At 41.6% G+C, this 21,890-nt stretch overlaps 1 protein-coding gene across 2 annotated transcripts in view; it reads right to left on the bottom strand.

The window, feature by feature from the left end:
- dip2ba (disco-interacting protein 2 homolog Ba) overlaps nt 1–20,817 on the bottom strand; it is a 57,917-nt gene extending 37,100 nt beyond the window's left edge. For both annotated transcript variants that reach the window (XM_047360362.1, XM_047360368.1), the window contains exon 1: nt 20,566–20,817. In XM_047360362.1, coding sequence (XP_047216318.1) covers nt 20,566–20,650 — 85 coding nt within the window. In that variant the 5' untranslated portion in view covers nt 20,651–20,817. The remainder of the gene's footprint in view (nt 1–20,565) is intronic.
- Between the last annotated feature and the right edge of the window lie 1,073 nt (nt 20,818–21,890).

The following is a 21,890-nucleotide window of genomic DNA, read 5'->3' as shown; positions in this document are numbered from 1 at the left end:
TCAACACAAACTATACCATTTCATGATGGCAACAAATCTGATAAAACTGAAATGAAAAATAAAAACAAGCAAAGAATGAAATACACTTATGCAGATTGAGGGACCCTGGCATCCAAATTACCCAACAAACCAGTATTTCAGCATTGCCAAGTAACCACTTTGCATTGAGTGGTGAATGTAAATTAGAGGTTTCACATATCAGTACAGCAGCACTGTGACTGAGACATACAGGGGTCAGAATCTGATGGCAGACCTGACGTAAGGCTCACTGAACCCCATATTTTAACTGCAGTGTTACAAGGGTTTTCTGCTCACATAAAACACAAATCTAGGCAGCAAGTGCACATAAAACTAGCTTAGCTTTAACATACTGGAGGATAAATGATGCTCCTGTATTGTGCTTAATTGCTCATAAGTTGAAAGCAGGCACTATAGTAAAAGGAATCATGTTGCCCTGGGAGCTGACTCTCCAAATCAATTTAATAACTCTAAGCAGGCCATGACCGGCCTATGGAAAACCGAAGTACTGAGTCTAAAGCTGACACTGCAAACCTACGTGTACCCTCTGCAGACAGTTCATTGGTCACCTCATGGCTGACATCAACCCACTCACCACCACCACCAGTCATTAAACAGCCTGTCATCAGGATGGGAACCATACCCTGTTTTGCAATTTATGGCTCTGAAGTAGGCATGGGCATTTATCGTATCATTTAACACAAAAAATGTCTTGATAGGAATTAATGATGTCTGAAAACTCCCAAAACTGGCTGCATTTTTACATTTACCATTTCTCCACTGTTTGCTCCATGAGAGCATCAATAGATGTGAAAATATGATTAAATGCAGTTACTGTGTGTTTAACTGGTGTCATGAAGAAGTCTATTTCAAAATGGGTGTGTTATCTAAGAGCAGTAATTGATGTTTGTGGGGCTTTGACTATAGTGACATGCAGTCACAGCCATACAGTTCAATTTTAAAAAGACTAAAAAGAACTGCTAGTGTTTTAACATCACTTTTATAGTTTTCACAATAGTACCAAGAAATATTGTGATAAAAAAAACTCCATATTGCCCACCCCCACCCAAGTAAAGAAGTCTGGTCTGTCTGAGCTCCATTCTAATGTAAGATGGGTTTTAACGACAGATACAGACCCAACTGACTCTCTTTGTAACAGACAACAGTGACTAATGAGGCTTGTAATGTATCTTTGAGCATCATGCCTTAACAACTGTCCATGCATGGAATCCCCTGGCCTAGATTATGAGAAAGGTTGACGACGACTGTGTGGTCTGCTAAAGGCCGAGTGGTGTTTAAAACACCAAACATTCTGCCAGAGAAAATTAAATCATGCATTATTGTATTCTTATTTTTCCTACATCTGTGCCAAAATGAGGCTTTATTTGATCTTCTTGTGCTTCTTTTAAATCTGATGACTGTTCCACCACAGCAGCACAGCCAAGTAATTTTAATAACTTATGAACTGCCAAAGTCTTGTCAGTGCCTGTGGGTGTATTTCAGGCACGACACAAACCTCCTTCGGAGTTTGGCCCTGCTACTGATATAAGGGCGTGAAAAACAATGCGCACTGATATTATGGCACTACTCGTTGAGGCAAGTTGCTAACAACTTGTCACAAAATTCATGTCAAGGTTGTAACAACAGACTGTGTGAGCAGATGAACAAGCGATTTTAGCTCATCTCAGAACTGAAGCAAACTCTGCCAAGTGGATCCTAAAACTAACTAAATTCAGTTACTAGGAACAAGGAGGACACAACTAGGAAATTTGCATAAAAACTGTAATATTGACAGGTAGAAATTAAACTGGAGTCCCACCCTTTCAATCTGTATCATGGCCTTTGTTTTACCCGTTTTTCTGGGGAGTAGACTTAAGGGAGTCTATGACTACAAGCCAAGTTCTAGCACAATGTGGTCTGAAGGGCCAAGATACACATCAGCTTGTTGAAGGGGTTTCCTGAGGATTTCTAAGCACTGGGAATGTTTGATAAGTCTCTAGGCTTGACACAGAATTAGGAAGGGACTATTTAAAAGGAAGGCAAATGTCCAAAATAAAAAAAGCCAAGCACAAAAAAAAAAAAAAAGCAAAATAAGCAGCTGACAAAAAAAAAGCAGCTGACCTTTTTGAAACTTTGCTTGTACACCGACAGAAGGACTGCTTGACCCGTGATCTGGGTTTTCCTATCTGCTCATTCTGTGACCTAGGCCTGAGTTTTCATATATAGAAACTGGGCAGCAGCTGAGAAAATGCCTCATGTTCCTCACACCCACTTAAAAGGCCTGAACGATCATCTGTGGATGATCAGCTGAAGAGGCCATGTGGGAGACAGAGTCAGAGACACTGACAGGACTTATAACCATGACATTGATCCACACAGTTATTAGGAACCAAAGTTTTAACAGTTACATTATGTTAAGACTGATAAAAGCATATAGACAAAATCTAGATAAATGCCCTTGCTTTATCTCTATTGTTGCAAATGTAAACAGCGTGTCTCCTCAGCTTTCATAGATAAGCTTTTCAATCCTCCAACTATCTCTGACAATAATCTGCCAACTATTTTAACATTAGAGAGGAAACTCTTCTCTGAATTTGCCTTATTTGCAAACATGAAACAGAAGTTAAAACATGTCAGCAAGGACAGAAAGCAATCACATGACCAAACTGGTGTGATGCTTAGAAAATTAGCACACTTATAATATGTTTCTCAGGAGTACGACAGTGGGATTGGTGGCCTTAGAAGAGCAGCTTCAATTAAGATGAGCTAATTTACCCAATGGTGGTGCTTGCACAAATGGTCCCCTAGGTGAGCCCCTCCGTCTGAACCATAACACAACCTTACCAAACACAAACAAAACCACACTCCCCTGACAGAGCCTACTCTGCAAAAAACATCCTTTGTTAGGTCACTTATCCAAGCTTTTTCAGCAGATAACATAAAGGCTTAGAGGAGTTTGGCAAACTTGCCATTTTACGCTTTTTAGCTTTCAACCTCTGTCTGCGATTGAACATTCAATTCAACATGTTGGATGCTTTCAAATGCTGTTTGCATTTTGGAAATATCAAAGTCAAGGTAGGCACTGATATTCTCTAGAATATACACACAGACTGGGGTTATGCTAACCATGCTACAACTCAAAAACTGTGTTTTGTTTCTGCTTCTCCTAATGTAAATAATTAATTACCCCTTATGGGGAAAAAAAAAAAAAACATTTTCAAGAGAACGTGACATTGGCTGCCAGAGGCATCGGCAGTTCAAGGCTTTACAGGAAAAACTCAAATTGGCCACAAAATTCTGATTGGTTGCAGTTCAAATAACAGCGAGAGATATACAGTTGTGCTCAAAATTAAAGTAGTCCAACTAGACTTACCAGATCAATCATTGTTTTGGGTAGTAATCTATCACCACATGGCAAATAATTTACTAGTAAGTGTAGTAGAGTCATAGAAAACCAAAAGAACCAACATTCATTACATGCATGCTCCTGAGTCCATGTAATTGAATAATTGATTGAAAGAGGAATGTTCAAAATAGTGTGGAGTTCAATTACTGAGGTCACGGATTTTGTAAAGAAACAGGTGTTAAACAGGTGGCCTTTATTTAAGAATGATGCACATGTTGCACATGACTTTCCCTCTGAAAACCTGACAAAAATGGGTCGTTTCAGGCCTTGCTCAGAAGAACAGCATAATTTGATTAAGACGTTGAGAGCGGAAAACGTAGCATGAAGTGCAGAAAATGGTAGGCTCCTCGGCTAAAATAATCTCCAATGCTTTAAAATTGAAAGCAAAACCAGAGAGATGTGAAGAAAGAGCAAGACTACCATTTGAATGGATCGAAGAACAGCCAGAATGGCAAAGACTCCACCAATGAGCTCCAGGGGTGATCAAAGAAGGTCTGAAGTTAATGATGAGTACTGTGACAATTAGAAGACGACTGTGTGAAGCTAATCAACCGGCAAGAAGTCCCCTGCAAAGTTCCCATTTAAAAACAAAAGACACATGCTGAAGAGGATTTAGTTTACCAAAGAACAATCAACTGGCCTAAAGAGATGGAAAAACATTCTGTTGACTAATGGTCAGTCAGATTGTTCTTTTTGGGTCCAAGGACCGCAGACAGTTTATCAGACGACCCCCAAACACTGACCTGAGGCCACAGTCCACTCTGAAGACACTGAAGCATGGTGGTTCAAGCATCATGATATGGGGATGTTTCTCTTATTATGGTGTCAAGCATATAGGAGATAGTGGACTGGTTTACATAATCAAAATACTTGAAGAGGTCATGTTGCAGAAGAAGAAATGCCCTTGAAACGGGTGTTTCAACAAGACAACAACCCCAAACACACCAGAAAGTGAGCAGTGTCTTGGTTCCAGACCAACAAATCAAGGTTCTGGAGTGGCCAGCCCGATCACTGGACCTTAATTCGATTAAAAACTTGTTGGCTGACATCAGCAATGCTGTTTCTGAGGCAAAACCAAGAACCAGTACAAGACAGACTCCTGTCATCTGCAGAAATACTCAATAAAGCTTTTCTGATTCTGATTCTGATGATTCTGCAGTCGTGGGGTTGATCAGAGATGGACAAGAAGCTGAGTACAGGATGGTGGTGGACCGCTTTGTGGCATGGTGTGGAAACAATCATCTCATTTTGAACGTGACTAAAACAAAGGAGATGATTGTAGATTTTAAGAGAAACAGGAATAAGTCAAAAACTATTTCTATCATGGGTGAAGAAGTGGAGGTGGTGGAGGAGTATAAATACCTCGGTGTTCACCTGGACAACAGACTAGAGTGGAGATGCAACTGTGAAGACATCTACAAGAAGGGACAGAGCAGACTGTACTTCTTGAGGAAGCTTTGGTCTTTTGGTGTTTGCAGCAAGATGTTGCATATCTTCTATAAGTCTGTTGTGGAAAGTGTGATCTCTTCTACCATCATCTGCTGGGGAAGCAGCATCAGAGCCAGGGACTTAAAGAAGCTCAACAAGCTGATAAAGAAGGCTGGCTCTGTTCTGAGGACTCCTCTGGAACCTCTTTAGATCATTGGGGAAAGACGGATTCTTCATAAAATGAAGAACATTATGGAGAACCCTGAGCATCCTCTTCATGAGACTGTCCTACAACAACAGAGTGTCTTCAGAGGCTTCTTCAGATCTGCTGTAAGACGGAGCGCTACAGGAGATCCTTCCTGCCCACAGTCATCAGCATCTACAACGGCTCTTTGAGGAAACCTTCATAATATGAGCTACAACAACATTTAATTTCCCTTCGGGATTAATAAAGTATTTTTGAATTGAATTGAACTGCAGAGGAATTGTTGAATGTTGTCAAATCATCCTGGGCTGGAATACCTGCTCACAGGAGCCAGAGGTTGGTGGACTTCATGCAACGCAGACATAAAGCAGTTCTCATGCACTGGTTCTACAACTAAATATTAGTTCAGTGATTCACAGGAATGATAAATCCTAAATATTTTTCAGTTGCTACAGTAAAAATTTGAGTTTCTTAAGAGAAATGCAGATGCTGCTATTTTGTTGACCAGCTCAATGTTAATTTTCTGTAATACGATTAAAAGACTGATACATTTTTCTTCATGGTTTGATTTAGAATATAATGTGCAGTGTTCCTATTCTAAGGTTTCTGGCCTTTGGTCACGTTTTTAAACACACTACTATTATTTTGAACACAACTGTATTTAAAGCAGTCAAGCATCCTTCTGGTAAATCAAAGATGTGTTTACCAGTGTGGCATTCTTACCCACCATGACTTTACTTAAGCAGAAACAACACACAACTACGCTGAACTCCTTCAGACTTTGGAAAGTAGGATTTCCAGCGCAATCATGTTGAAATCTTTTGTGTCTAAGAAAGGCTTTGTTTCTCGTCCTCAGGCATGAAAGCAAATCCGTATCACCATGACGGCCTATTTATATTCACAAGGGCATTCTTAAGCTTTAACAGTCACGTGGCCCCCTGGACAGTAGCTATAGTCACTGACGGGTTGGAGAGCTGCTGCATTAAATTCCACAATGACAACTTAAATTAAAACATTTTCTTTGTTTACGTGCAGGACAAAAAGATACAGATCAGATGCTGATGAAACATTGTAAAAACTAGAGGCATTTGCACAAACTCAAGAGAGTGGCTCTGATATCTTAAATATCCAAACTTCATGAGTCACCATTTACATTTACCGCCAAAACTTGGAGCCGAAAACAGGTTCTTTCACTTTGTGCTTGATGGATGTGCCCTGGAGACGAGGACACTCCTAAAAGCAGTGAGTCACAGATCTACGACAAAAGAGGGCACAAGGCATGCCTAGACTGTCAACATGTCCCTTCTCAGAAACTTTGACTTGTGACACAGAAGTCAGCGAGATATCCCAACAGTGTTAATGTAATGTGAGCATCTAGTCAAAGCTGGCCATGCTTTAACAACACTTAGTGAGAGTGGATGCTTTGGAGTGCAAGCACCTCATCAGACTACTCCAGTTTTCATTGCTTCCATGAACCATGTAAAACTTCCTCAGCATCTATCTATCTATCTATCTATCTATCTATCTATCTATCTATCTATCTATCTATCTATCTATCTATCTATCTATCTATCTATCTATCTATCTATCTATCTATCTAATATTTTGTGTAAACCTTTCCAGTTTTAATCAATGCCGGACTGTTGTATACAGTCTGGTATTGATATATAGTAACTTCTGTTACTGTATATTACATATACAGTAACAGAAGGTTGGATGAACGTATTCATCATTGATACTTTCTAGTTGTATTCTGTCATAATAAACAGTCCTATTATACCTCCAATGTGAGCCGGCTCGACAAGTTCAGCATCTTCTGCTGTAAAAATGTAATTTTACACAACAAATTATCTAAGAGCTAATAGAGGGGCGGCAACATATCTTCTACCAAATATTAAAAGATGGAGGGTAGAGTGTTTCTGCATGCCTCAACTTTGGTAACATAAAGGAGTCACACAATCAGCCCTCTATGAGGGTGTCCCGGTATTTAATGAGAGTGTGTGAATAATTCAACCTACCAGTGGCCTGGAGAACGAAAAGGAACTGCAGCTATCATTAACTATTCACAGAACCAGCATTATGTCGGATGCACACACACTTGCATGTGCAAACATACTGTAAAAGTGCAAATATGCATGACAAAAGGCTTCTGCCAAGGGTACCCAGCCATCTGCCAGCCCCTAAAGGCTCTGGCTCCTAAGCTTCAAGGAACCCCCATTTATGCTTTTTGGATTCAGACCCACATAGTACTCGGCTCAAACCCGACAGAGACACCAACTAACAAACTGCAGGATTCATCAGGACACCTGAATATGAAAACAAAGACAGATATAAAACAATCCAACGCTCACAGGCATTGTGAAATAATGGAGAAATGCTGCAAGTTTCAAGCAGTACACATAAGTCATAAGTCTTTTTTTTATTGCTTTGCATAACCTCATAATGAAGCTGTTACAAAACATGAGGCGTTATGGTTTACAGTTGTTTTTCCTTATGATTGTGAGCAAGCTCAGTTTGACCAAAATCAGTCTTGGATAATCTGTCAGTAAGCTCTAAGAGCACACACGTTTCTTTTAATTAGAGCATCGTTCTCTACTAAAACACAAGAAAACAATCTGAGTCAGTGGGATAAGAATTACTTTATCAGAAGACTTCATCCAACTCTCTGCTGTTGGGATGTTTATAGTTTTTCTTTATATTTGCCAATGTATATCTTTCCTATACACTTCCTGTCTGAAATACAATTATTTAATATATACAGTATAAATATATATTATTATATCAAAACAGCACTTTCAAAGTAAAACATTCTGTAGCATCAAGGTAAGAGACAAAATATTATCTTCGTGTGACTCAAGTTCCTCTTTTTTGTGACGGTGCAGAACTCCAACATGTAAAACTATAGCTATGCATCACATGTGCTCAGGTTTTAGGAAGTAGCCATCATGTGGCTGTAATCTGTCTCAAAACAGACGCTTCATCTACTGAAAACAACTGTCGTCAGGTTTGGTCACGGGCAGGTTAGGTCAAGAAAATGGATGGCTAATGTGGACTAGGTCCATATTGGTGCCGTCATGCTCTGCTAAGCCTTTCCCTAATACACAGTAGCAGGCACCCTACTTCTGCTGCATGTGAGCGAGCTGGCAGTCATGTGGACAGTCAGTCTCCAAAGACTGATCAGATGGAAACAAAACAGTGGCTTTACATACAGTTGAAACCAGATCTCTGCATAAATAGTCACATTACCTTTTCTTTCTTACTGTCTGACATCCAGACCAAAGTTTCTCTTTTAGGTCAGCTAGGATTACTAAAATTGTGTCTACCTGCTTAATGTGGAATAATGAATAAAGATAGTTTATTATAGATTGTTCTTTAAACTTTCTTCAAATCTAGCAGCTGATAAACATTTCCTTAATTTTGAGTTTCTTAGGCTTTTCAAGCCAACCCCCCCCACCTTGTCCCTATACTGCACAGTACGGTTTTACTTCTACTTGACTAATATTATTCTGAAGTAATGCAACTCTTCCTTAAGTACAATTTCAGGCTACTGAAGTTACTTCACTGCATGAACAACAAGCATGTTTTACCCAAAATGCACCAGTGAGAGTTCTAGTTTGTAAACAAGCTTCAATGTTTTGTTCTTTTAATTGTAGGCAGCACATGTGCCTTTATTCTAGGGAGAAGGTAAAATGTCTGATTGAAAAAAAAAAGAGACATCATATCCTTACCAAGAAAAGCTGATTCTACTTTAAAGATTAATAGTTTCCAGTTTTTTACATGCATCAGAATCACATGTTTTAACCAACAGATGTGTTTAAGTTCCCACTGCTTTTACATTCCAACTATAGTCAGTTTGTTTTTTGGATCATGCCTTTGCAATCCAATTTTGTACATCCCTTATTCTGCCTTCCTGGATCTTGCTCAAGTATCCTGCACTTACTGAAGTATAAGGCATGCATTAAATATTATTGGCGTTCTAGTAAGGTATAAATAATGGCCACAAAATCTGAATTCCAGTAAATTGTGATTTGTGTGTGACACAAACACAACAATAGCCTTAACTGCTGCTCAGTCTATGCCTGTCATCAGACTCTGAGTGAAAGAAGAGAGCCAGAGAAGGCTGCGGGCAGCAAGACAAAGTACTCTAGATAAGTAAAGGAAAGAGAGAGAAGCCATGGAACGGTATTAAACTAAAAGGTATGAGCTAGAGGACGTGCGTAAGTAAGCTAACGCTACCTAATGCCAGCCTGCTATAACGGACAATAAGCCCAGCGAACAGCGGTTTAACAGTTAAATATATTCGTTATTAAAGTATGCTGTGACTAGTGATGCCGCCCACTACCCAATCAGTGATTGACAGTATTCTGGTGTTGTGTTTTCAGCACGGGTCGGCTCGCTTAGAACTGCATCCAACCAGGTACTAAAAACAGCAACGATTCCATGTTACTGTCGCTAATGGAAAAGCCTAAGAAGCAAGTCGAGCCGTACTGAACCGTGCTGAGTAGGGACTAGTGGAAAACGGCCTATAGAGAAACTGGTGGCCTACATGTGCCAGGGCAGATTTGCTCTACCAAAAGGATATCTCAAGACACAATCCCAATTGTTTAACTGACTTTAATAAATCAAGACTGGATCCAGCATCAAAGTAGGCAGGCAACATAGATGTAAGAGTAACCTGTGCTTGTATGATCTTCAACCATTTGGATTATTTGTTTGTGTGTGTATAGAAATAGGTGTGTGTTTGTTATTTTCTGCTGGGCCATTTGAAGGTCACGTGAACATACAGATATGTTAAAACAAAAACAAAATGATTACAGAGCAGACACATATAGCATCTTAAATCAGCAGGTAGCGTGGTTAAGACAGCTAGCATTTCTAACTAATTAACAGTGTCAGTTTGCGTTATTTAGAGAATGCAGACTCTTACCTTAACTCTTAGCTTACCTAAAGGCAACCAACATTTCTGAATCCAGCATATTCCACAACCGACAGAGGTGGAAAGCTCAAAAGGGTGAAACCGTGAAATTTTGCAGTTATATGTTGAGCCTTCCTGTCATCTGCTGAAAGTCTTGCTTTCTCTCTTAGCCTAAATGTGCCGGTTTCCTAAAATATAGTAATGTTTCCATTCAAATAGCTATTTACATCTCTATGCTTCCTGGGACTTCATTTCAAACAGTCAAAACATACTAAAATATGTTCAACTTCAATACAAACAAGTGTTATGATCAGTGCAACCTGTTAACACTTCGTATGGAGGGATCCGATAAGCATTTAATTTCCCAGTTCCCTACTGGCCAGACACCAATCAGGTTGGACCAAGCTGAAAACTGTCCGATGGCCATTATAAATCAGTTTCTCAGTGTGTCTCTGTCATCATCACTGGCAACAACATACCTCATCCTGCAAGATGCTGCTTTTCTAAGGCTACCCATCCCACAAGTTTCTCCCCCTGTGAGAAACTTGTGATAAGTGTCCCAAGTGTTAAAGCATCAGACCAGTTTAATTTTTCAACCCTTTTCCTACCAAGTTGGTATTTTTGGAATTCTTTTCATTTCAGGAAACTGCAAGAAACTAGAGTTTTTCACTAATGTTACAGTATTTTGCAGAAAGGTTTTAGAGCTGGTTAGAGATAAGAACTTTATCTCTAAAAGCTCACTGCTTGGAGGCAAAGTGTTTAGACTAAACCTTCCTAAAACTAACAACAGCTTAGAATCTTCTTTCCCCAGTAACAGCATCCTGGCAGCACTCATGTATGGTGCGTTCACTGATTGGGGAAAAAATAAAATCAAATTTTTGAGATGCCGTTCATCAGTGAGGCCTGGTCAAACTGAGAACCAGCTGATCCCACTCACTCTGCTAAATTTTTAAGATTCAGCAGCAGACTGTAAGTAAATATCATCTCTGCCTTGACCATCAGGTGATAACCTGCAGACACAAGTCAACCAGGTAACCTGTGCGTGCAGAATTTTATATGGGTCAGCAACATCAAATTCTTCACAACAACCTTTCCAGATGATGGTGGATATCAACCTTGCATGCGAGTTACTTCATGAGTTGCAGAGGCCAGTCACCTACCATGCATAGAGAGCCACACCCTGCAGAAGCCGTCATCTTTTCCAATTATAATCAGACACCCTGCCCTCCATGGTCTTCATATGTGGGCAGCTCCTTCCATCATGCACACAAAGGCTGGGTTCAGCAGAAATTGCCTAAATGGGAGCAGAGTTTCTGGCCAAAGCAACTGAGTCCAGTTGAATGATTCACAATGTGTCCCCACAGTCAACAGGGAGCTAGCAAACTCGGCTGTTTTTTAAGAGGCCATTTGGCAGACCTGAGTTCTTATCCGAGCAACGCAGGAACAGGCATTTCCACTTGGATCAGATGGTGGCTTGTTACGGATGCAAAAAAAATAACCCACCAGGGAGTGACATGAAGCATGCTTCTAGTCATAACGAGACAAAGGAGTAAAAACATACTTGCAGCTATATTACTGCAAAGACTCAAATATTAACCAATCTTAGCCCGCTGAGATTATATTCATTTTTTCAATAAACACACTACTCATAATAGTGCTCAGATGCACAACACTAATAAGACTGAGTAACTAAACACATTAAACCTAAAATAATGTAACATAAATGCAACAAACCTTGAATCTCACACCTCTGGTTGTGAACTAGATGTTTATAAAGTAGAAAGGTCCTCCCCGAGCAAATATCACAAGCTAGAAATGTGGAAACATCAACAAATTTAAAGAATAAAAAAAAAGCATCATGTTGAACGGACAATGTTTACGCCTTTGAAATTCATTTAGTCTGAATCTTTTACTTTAGCCTTTTTTGCTGAAAGCAGTTATATTTTTGACCTGGATGTGTTCTTTAAATGGAGTTTGGTTCGCATTGCCGGCACTAAGTCGGACCTCTTCCCGGTTCATGTTGGACTCCGGCAGTGCTGCCCTTTGTCACCCGTCCTGTTCATAACTATTATGGACAGGATTTCTAGACGCAGCCAAGGGCCGGAGGGGGTCTGGTTTGGGGACCAGAGGATTTCGTCTCTTCTTTTTGCGGATGACGTAGTCCTGCTGGCCCCCTCTAGCCAAGACCTACAGCATGTGCTGGGGTGGTGCGCAGCAGAGTTTGAAGCAGCTGGGATGAGGATCAGCTCCTCCAAGTCCGAGGCCATGGTTCTCGACCGGAAAAGGGTGACTTGTCCTCTTCAGGTTGGAGGGGAGTTCCTGCTTCAAGTGGAGGAGTTTAAGTATCTCGGGGTCTTGTTCACGAGTGAGGGAAGAATGGAGCGGGAGATCGACAGACGGATCGGTGCGGCTGCCACAGTAATGGGGGCGCTGTGCCGGTCCATTGTGCTGAAGAGAGAGCTGAGCCGAAAAGCGAAACTCTCGATTTACCGGTCGGCCTACGTTCCTACCCTCACCTATGGCCATGAACTTTGGGTCATGACCAAAAGAACTAGATCCTGAATATAAGCGGCTGAAATGAGCTTCCTCCGTAGGGTGGCCGGGCACTCCTTTAGAGATAGGGTGAGGAGCTCTGCCATCCGGGAGGGGCTCGGAGTAGAGCCGCTGCTCCTCCACATCGAGAGGAGCCAGTTGAGGTGGCTTGGGCATCTATACCGGATGCCTCCTGGTCGCCTTCCTCGGGAGGTGTTCCAGGCACGTCCCACCGGGAGGAGGCCCAGGACACGCTGGAGGGACTATGTCTCTCGGCTGGCATGGGAACGCCTTGGGCTCCCCGCGGTGGAGCTGGAGTAGGTATCTGGGTAGAGGGACGTCTGGGTGTCTCTGCTGAGTCTGCTGCCCCCGCGACCCGGTCCCGGATAAGCGGAAGACAACGAGTACGAGTGTTCTTTAAATGTATTTCCAGTACTTAACTGGTGCCAGTTCATGGTCAGTAGTACCAGGTCTCCACCACAGCAAGCACAGAAAAACTGGTGCCGTCTCAGTTGGGCTAGGAGGAAAGAAACACTTTTTAAAACCTGAAAATGGGCTCAAGGAGATCAACAACCACTCAAATTGTGCTGTTTAAAACAGCTAAGTTGGTACGATGGAAAGCCTGACCTTTTCCATACCCTTATAGTGCTACAGAATGTAAACAGTTTGTTTGCAGGTAATTCTCAGTGAGAAAACCTTGAGGAGAAGAACGGACAAGAAAACCTAATTGTTGTTTGGAAAAGTGCTGGAAAAGGTGGTGTAATATAGAGGATAACAAAGTTGGTTTTGTCCAAAATACATAGATTGTGTGTACAGCTTCTCGGGGTTTGTGTCTAGGGGATGTTTAAAAAATGGAAAAAGGTTTGGATGTACACTTGTTTGGAAAATAATTTCAATAAATAAATAAAAAAATAAAAAAAAGAACCCCTCAGGCCAGCCATCTGACTGGCTTGGGGATGAAGCCATATTGATCCTGGGTGGTATCACAGCTAGATTGCTTGTATTTTCCTGGTGGGTTGTAGCCACTGAGTGAGGGACTTTCAGGCTATCTGACCTCCATCCTCGGCGCAAGAGCTAAAGGCTGTTTTACAACCTCACAACAGCTAAAGAGCTCCACATTCTGCAGGCACTCTGAATGTAAAACATGCTGGTACAAATGTTTTGACAATCAGTAAATACACTGGGTTATATTTGCATTCAAATCTGACTTTTTCTTCTATATTTTCTTAAATCCAGTCTTTTTTTCTAAAGCACTGTTGTCTGTGAATTGTTGAGGTATGTCCACTTCATTTTGCTTTGTTGCTTCTGTTGTCTTGGGCTGTCAATGTCCTCCTTTTATGCTGAACTTAGACTAGATAAAAAAAAAAAAAGAAAGTCAATATGCTAATTAAAAACAAAATCTCTCTATATTAAAAAAAAACACCAAAACAGCTAAGTTGGTTTGATTTGGAATATTTTACATAAAATGAAAAGACAACATGAGTTCGCCCTCCTTTTCAAGTCTTTGTTTTGATATCGTCCACAATGGGGTTATGAGGGTCAAAGCATGAACTACAGGGGTTGGACAATGAAACTGAAACACCTGTCATTTTAGTGTGGGTGGTTTCATGGCTAAGTTGGACCAGCCTGGTAGCCAGTCTTCATTGATTGCACATTGCACCAGTAAGAGCAGAGTGTGAAGGTTCAATTATCAGGGTAAGAGCACAGTTTTGCTCAAAATATTGAAATGCACACAACATTATGGGTGACATACCATAGTTCAAAAGAGGACAAATTGTTGGTGCACGTCTTGCTGGCGCATCTGTGACCAAGACAGCAAGTCTTTGTAATGTATCAAGAACCACGGTATCCAGGGTAATGTCAGCATACCACCAAGAAGGACGATCCACATCCAACAGGATTAACTGTGGACGCAAGAGGAAGCTGTCTGAAAGGGATGTTCGGGTGCTAACCCGGATTGTATCCAAAAAACATAAAACCACGGCTGCCCAAATCACGGCAGAATTAAATGTGCACCTCAACTCTCCTGTTTCCACCAGAACTGTCCGTCGGGAGCTCCACAGGGTCAATATACACGGCCGGGCTGCTATAGCCTAACCTTTGGTCACTCATGCCAATGCCAAACATTGGTTTCAATGGTGCAAGGAGCGCAAATCTTGAGCTGTGGACAATGTGAAACATGTATCATATCATGGCATTCCCTTGGCCCAATATTTGTGCTAGATGCCAAGGACTACCGAACCATTCTTGAGGACCATGTGCATCCAATGGTTCAAACATTGTATCCTGAAGGTGGTGCCGTGTATCAGGATGACAATGCACCAATACACACAGCAAGACTGGTGAAAGATTGGTTTGATGAACATGAAAGTGAAGTTGAACATGTCCCATGGCCTGCACAGTCACCAGATCTAAATATTATTGAGTCACTTTGGGGTGTTTTGGAGGAGCGAGTCAGGAAACGTTTTCCTCCACCAGTATCACGTAGTGACCTGGCCACTATCCTGCAAGAAGAATGGCTTAAAATCCCTCTGACCACTGTGCAGGATTTGTATATGTCATTTCCAAGACGAATTGATGCTGTATTGGCCGCAAAAGGAGGCCCTACACCATAATAATAAATTATTGTGGTCTAAAACCAGGTGTTTCAGTTTCATTGTCCAACCCCTGTAGAGCTGCACTGAGAACTGCTGTCTGCAGCTGAAATTTCAGTTAAAAAACAAGTTCATAACAACAATGTCCTCATTTTAATATTTTGCCCGGTTGTTTTGACAAATCCAGCCAGGAAAACTTTTTATGAAAGGTGGTAAGTAGGGTGGTTCTGTAATGTCCCGTTAAACTCTCTCCCTGCACTGAGATCTTTAACAATCTGAATATTGCAGATCAGTGTTACAGAGGCGTTTTAAATGGCGTGACAATGTGGGACAGAGCTGTTTTTTCTGACAAGAAAATATATGTAATTAAATAGAAATCAACCCTGTTTCTTTTATAGAACCAGTTAAGAACTGCCTCCAGCAGCAGGCCTGGTTTAGCACAGGAAAAAAGCTTAAACTTACCCTACAAATATATCCAGGACTTCCTCCTTTCACCCAGTTAACGTTCCAAAGATAAGGTAAATGCTACAAGAGACATTCTGTAATGTACAGATCACATCTCCTCACTCTGCTGTGTTTATTCTACATGTAAGCCAATGCTATTATTGGTAACTTTGCAGTTTTATTGTTTGCTTATCTTGCCAACGGCACACATCCATGCCCGGTGCTTGGATGTTTCTTTGCACCATCTAATCATCTAGAGTATACTTTAATCAGCTAGTGTTGCAGCTGCATATTGTTTGCTTCATCTTGCAAACATCCAAAACCAGAACAACTGATAAACATCACTGGCAGGTCTATGTCCGTACTGCACGCGGAAAACCCATTAACCTTAGAGGTCCGTCAGCTCTGCAGTGTCTGCACATAAACCAGCATCACCCTCAGCAGCGACAGAAATGCAATAGAAAGATAGTACTATGGTGTGTATGGTTTAATATTTACCCTTGAGACATAGGAGCTTTTTAAATAGCAGGAGTCACTACAGATCAGTCGAAGCTGAGATTAGAATCAGCCAATCTTCCCCAGATCAGCATCAACCAACATAACACAGTTGTCTCCTGGCCAACTGTCTGAATGGCTTCTACTGCAGACATGACAAGAAGCCATTCACACCTCAAATCATCCCCTCTACATCCCATTCAGGAACAAGTTCTTCCCATAAAGCAACCAACCCCCCACCATCAGATCATCTGCCTGCACTAAAGATCTCCGAGGAAGATGTAAATAGGCTCTTTCAGCGCATGAAAACAAAGAAAGCTGGAGGACCTGATAATGTCTCCCCATCATGCCTGAAAACCTGTGCACATCAACTCGTTCCGATCTTCACAAGGATCTTCAACAAGTCACTGGAGAAATGTGAGGTCCCCTCCTGCCTCAAACGATCCACCATCATCCCGGTCCCCAAGAAACCCACCATCGTAGGATTAAATGACTACAGGCCTGTAGCCCTGACGTCTGTGATCATGAAATCCTTTGAGCGGCTGGTGTTGAAGCACCTGAAAGACATCACAGGCCCCCTGCTGGACCCCCTGCAGTTTGCTTACCGAGCAAACAGGTCGGCAGATGATGCTGTTAACTTAGGTCTACACTTCATCCTGCAACACCTCGACCATCCAGGGACATACGCCAGGATCCTGTTTGTAGACTTCAGCTCGGCCTTCAACACCATCATACCAGACATCCTCCAACAGAAGCTCACCCAGCTCAACATCCAGCCTCCACCTGTCAGTGGATCAACAGCTTCCTGACAGACCGACAGCAGCAGGTGAGACTGGGGAGCATCTTCTCCCGCAGTAGATCAATAAGTACTGGTGCCCCCCAGGGGTGTGTTCTATCCCCACTCCTCTTCTCTCTGTACACAAGTGACTGCACCTCATCGGACTCGTCCGTGAATCTCCTTAAGTTTGCAGACGGCACCACTGTCATTGGACTGATCCAGGACAGTGATGAGTCTGCATACAGACAGCAGGTGGATCGGCTGGTACACTGGTGCGGTCAGAACTACCTTGAACTGAACCCACTCAAGACTGTGGAAATGGTGGTGGACTTTCAGAGAACACCACCCCCATACACCCCCCTCACCATCCTCAACAACACTGTATCGGCTGTGGACCACTTCAGGTTCTTAGGAACCACCATCTCTGAGGACCTGAGATGGTCTTCGCACATAGACACTGTTCGAAAGAAGGCCCAGCAGAGACTGTACTTCCTGAGGCAACTCAAGAAGTTCAACCTTCCACAGGAGCTGCTGGTCATCTTCTACACTGCCATCATTCAGTCTGTCCTGTCTTCATCCATCTCAGTGTGGTTTGGCTCATCCACAAAACAGGACAGGTCCAGACTGCAACAAATAATCAGGACTGCAAAGAGAATAATCAGAGCTGACCTTCCCTCCATCCAGGACTTATACAGGTCTAGGGTCAGGAAAACAGCTGCTAAAATCTCTGCCGACCCCACACACCCTGCACATAAACTGTTCAGAGTTTTACCTTCAGGCCGCCGCTACAGAGCACTGTTCACTAAAACCAGCCGCCACAGAGACAGTTTCTTCCCCCAGGCTGTTTCTCTGTTGAACCTTCAATAGAGTACAAAACAACACCATACAGATGTTGCAAATGCACCTTTTTATTATATATGTGTATATTGTACATTGTAAATATGTATATTCTGTAATACAAAAACAAAACCAAAGAGCAAAGTGTACCGGAGTCAAATTCCTTGTTTGTATGTACGAACTTGGCAATAAAGCTGATTCTGATAACCAACAGGTCATGTTGACAACCCTCAAACTCATCGGTGCAGAAGTTGTTACTGCGAGAAAAAGACTTAGGCATCCATTTTCAGTATCAGTAAGGGCCATAAAACTAAAGTGAGAGAGAGGAAGCAAAATGTTTATATAGCTTAGCAATGCAAACCACTAATGGTTCTAATCACCCTAAATACTAATAGAGAATGCTTAATGCATCTTAAAATGCCAAATCTGAAATTAATTTGACTTTGTTTTAAAACATAAGTGAAATCCTCTTTAACTGCAGATCTGTGCAACATGGACTCCAGCTTTAACATAAACCATTATTGATAACTTGCTTTAGAAAGGCTCCTGCATAGTTCAAAGAAATAGAGGATTTATTCTGACCTGAACACACAAACGTTTATGTGCGGAACCAAAGTGCGGAAATTCTTCGTTCTCCGGCACAGTTTCTAAAAGCGACACCAAAACAAAAAGCAAAATATACTCTCTGCTATCACTATTTGGGGAAAATGAGGGTTTCTTATTTAGCTACAGTGTTCAGGGAGAAGTGAAAGGTGGACTGAACCAAAGCTTCATCTAAGCACATTCAAGCAGCAGTAAGGTGCCTCGCTCGCTGTACGCCAAACTTAATTACTCACCTTAAACGACTTTAAGCCGAATGCCAATATCACAGGTACTGAGGAAAAACAAGACTAAAAGGCAAATCCAGATGTCTGTAGCTTTCAACCAAATCCAAATCTAACGGGAGTGTTTACAGCAGAACACGTGACCACACTACTGCTTTATCGAAAGGAATCCAGGTGATGAGAGAGATTTTCCCACCTGAAGTGATTCTATGGTCCATTCATGTATTACTTGTACACAGGATTGTATATATATCCAAACAACTCCACAATGATTTCAAACTCCTGAACAACACTGACCATTTTAAATGCTTGCATTATTATACAATGATTTTATTCATTGAAAAAAAATACACAATTTCTAGTCAGTACTATTAGCGACTACTTCTTGAAATACCAGAACATCTTGATAAAAAGAAATTGTCAGAAAATGTTAATATTCTTGGTTCACTGATTAAGACAAAAAATGTCTTTTCAGCTGCATTAAAAGCAAAAAAGTAACTAAGCTTCCTACTTCTGTAAAATTAAGAATACATTTATTATTACAGTAATAACGATGTTACCGATACCATAAAAGTATTACTTTGATCTACACTCAAGCAAAGATTTTGAGAAAACACCTCATATATTGAGACAGGGTTTTAAACTGTAGCTCTAAAACAGATTTGTATCAAACTTTAAAACAGTTTTCCAGATGTACAACTTTGTCATTTGGCTTTAAATAAAAAAAAGTACAAAGCGCAGCAGCATTCTTTCAGCCAGCTGGTCAGCAGTTGGCAGCAACAGAGTGGGGAGGGGCCGCAACGCATTACTCTAAGCTCCAGTTAATCCAGAGCTTTTTATTTTACGCACATTAAACAGTAATAACATTATCACAGAAAAATGTTGTAGTTTTGAAAGGATAACTGTTTAAATCCTTGGTTTGCCCTGATATTGATAACTGGCCCATACCAGTTAGTAATCATATATGCATCGCACTACTAAGAATCAATATGATGATGTGATGAACATGAAGACTTTAGGTGATGACTACGTAGAAGGACTAGACTTGTATGGATGCATGTAGCCTGGCTTACATGAAGCAGGGCAAATGGGATTCAGTCAGGGATGTGTGACACTGTGTCACTGGTATCGTAGGGGAGCTGCACAGCTGCTCTGGGGGAAGGGCTGCCTTGGACCATGTACTAAATGGATAAATAGATGGATGATATACAACTATATTTAAAATAAACAGATAAATCAATCTTTCACTTCTATGAGAGACCAAATTACAAAAAGCCCCTACAGCCATTCGACCACAAGATTGAGATCAGCATCACAGGTAGATAAGCCTATAATTCTGCTAATAGCAGGTTTACACAGGTGAATCAGGTCCTGCACACGTTTTGATGATCACTTCAGCTAATGCACTGTGTTCCCGCACTCCTAACAGTCTCTTTGTTCCTGTGACACCACAGTTTATGATGACTGTAGGCCTGCAGTCAGTTCATGTCAACAGTAATCACTGTGACTCACAGCTCCACAGCTATAAAACTTGTCTCAAGCGGAAACCTGAGCATGAACACACCCTGTCAGGGGCTTGTGTGACGTTCAACTGAACAAACGTGTGGTCACAGGTGAAAAATAAAAAACACATGATGAGCTAAGGTGACAAGAGAGTCCAGCTTTGATGGTCAGACCTTCCCAGTAGCTATCCCAGTAGGTCAATCAGCCACACACAATGAGCTGTGGCCTTGACATTTATTCACAATGGAAGAGAGCTGCTTAAGACAAACATGTCTGAAGTCATATTTGGGTTCGCGACATAAAGGAAGAAAAAAAATGGAAGAAAGTCTGTCTTCTTCGGCACAATGCTGTTTGTCATGCTCTGCTAGCTCGTAGACCCACATCCTGTGTTAGCTCCACGCCAGCTAAGCCTGAACGCCTCCCGTGTGCTCCCATTCAATTTATCACAGAGAAAAGTAGATCAGGTGGAGAAAAAAGTGCTGTTTTAATCAAAGCCGTTAGACACAGAGAGACGGGAGACCCACATAGCTATTCTGAAAATCACTTAAAGCATCCCCCACCAGCCTCTAACCCTGCCTTCCTTTACCTTCAGACAGCTCCAGATCCAACTCCGCCAACTGGTCTCGAACCTCTTTCGGCAGGGCGGACATATCCACGCCTCGGTCCGCCATGACTTCGCCGGAAAATACGATAACAGCCTATATGGGAAAAAAACCGGGCCGTCGCGGAGAGCTTTAAAAAAGCAAAAATAAAACCCCTCCCTCAAGACACAAAACAAGCATCGGAGAGGGAGAGACGGCCCATCCGCACGGCTTGCCCTTCCGCCATAATGGAGGGGCGGGACTCACCAACGGCAACGTGTGATCACGTTTCCTCAGCCTGCCTCTGTTGTTGCTTCATCGCCGCATCCGAGGCGACGGGGCACGCTGTAAGCGCTGCTCCCCCTAGCGGAGAACTGGTACAAGTACACCTCCCACTGGTCCTACAAGACACCAGCCCAGAGCGTCCATCTTCACAAAGTGTAAGCCACAAAAATAATTTATGGTGGCTGCAGCAACTAACTTTGTCAATAGTAGGAGGGAAAAATATTACAATTATATGAACAATCACTACCCTTAATCCATGAATAAAATGAGGTGACACTTTTTTTTCTTTTATGTCACATTTAAATGTATCAGTTGATAAAATAAATTTCATTACCAGGCAAGGATAACTTCATTAATACAAAACAATGCAAACCAAACTTACCATATGTCAAAATTGCCTTCCCCCTCTTAAAATCATGAATTAACTGCATTTAACCACATTGGTTTGGCTCACTTTCACCAGCCACACCCAGGCCCGAATAATGGTTGACCTTTGGATTCAAGAAATCACTACCTTGAATCCTGTGGCAAAATGAAAAAGGCTAAAACATATCAAAAAGCAACTAATCAGGTCCTGATCTAAAGAAATTCAACAACACATGAAAAACAAAGTAATTCATATATTTAATTTTTTAGTTGAAAAAGGGGTACCAACCCATTTCTAATTCTTTGGGACTCCAGCGAATCCCAATGAGAGCCAGTATTCACAAATGGAGAAATCAGGACCTTCCTTAGAGGAAAGCTAAGGTTTTTCCTCCAATTATCTAAAAACATGCTCACTAGGTTGTTTGATCTGTAAATTGTGTGTCTCTGTGATAGACTAGCAACCTATGCAAAATGTACCCTGCCCAATGACTGCTGGAAGACTGAGTGGGCATAGAAGGTGAATTGATATATCATAATTTTTTCAGATGACTAATCTAATTTCGTCACTCCAAAATATTCATATGGATGAAGTAACACCCCCTTCAACTAAATCAGTCCAAGACAGATACATTCCTCACCAATTCTTAACTTCATCTATCAAACGGGTTGATGTAAAAAG

This window comes from Girardinichthys multiradiatus, chromosome 1 (genome assembly GCF_021462225.1).
Source record: "Girardinichthys multiradiatus isolate DD_20200921_A chromosome 1, DD_fGirMul_XY1, whole genome shotgun sequence".
NCBI lineage: Eukaryota > Metazoa > Chordata > Actinopteri > Cyprinodontiformes > Goodeidae > Girardinichthys > Girardinichthys multiradiatus.
Note: the sequence above shows the minus strand (reverse complement) of the source record. Positions and strands in the feature narration are given on the sequence as shown.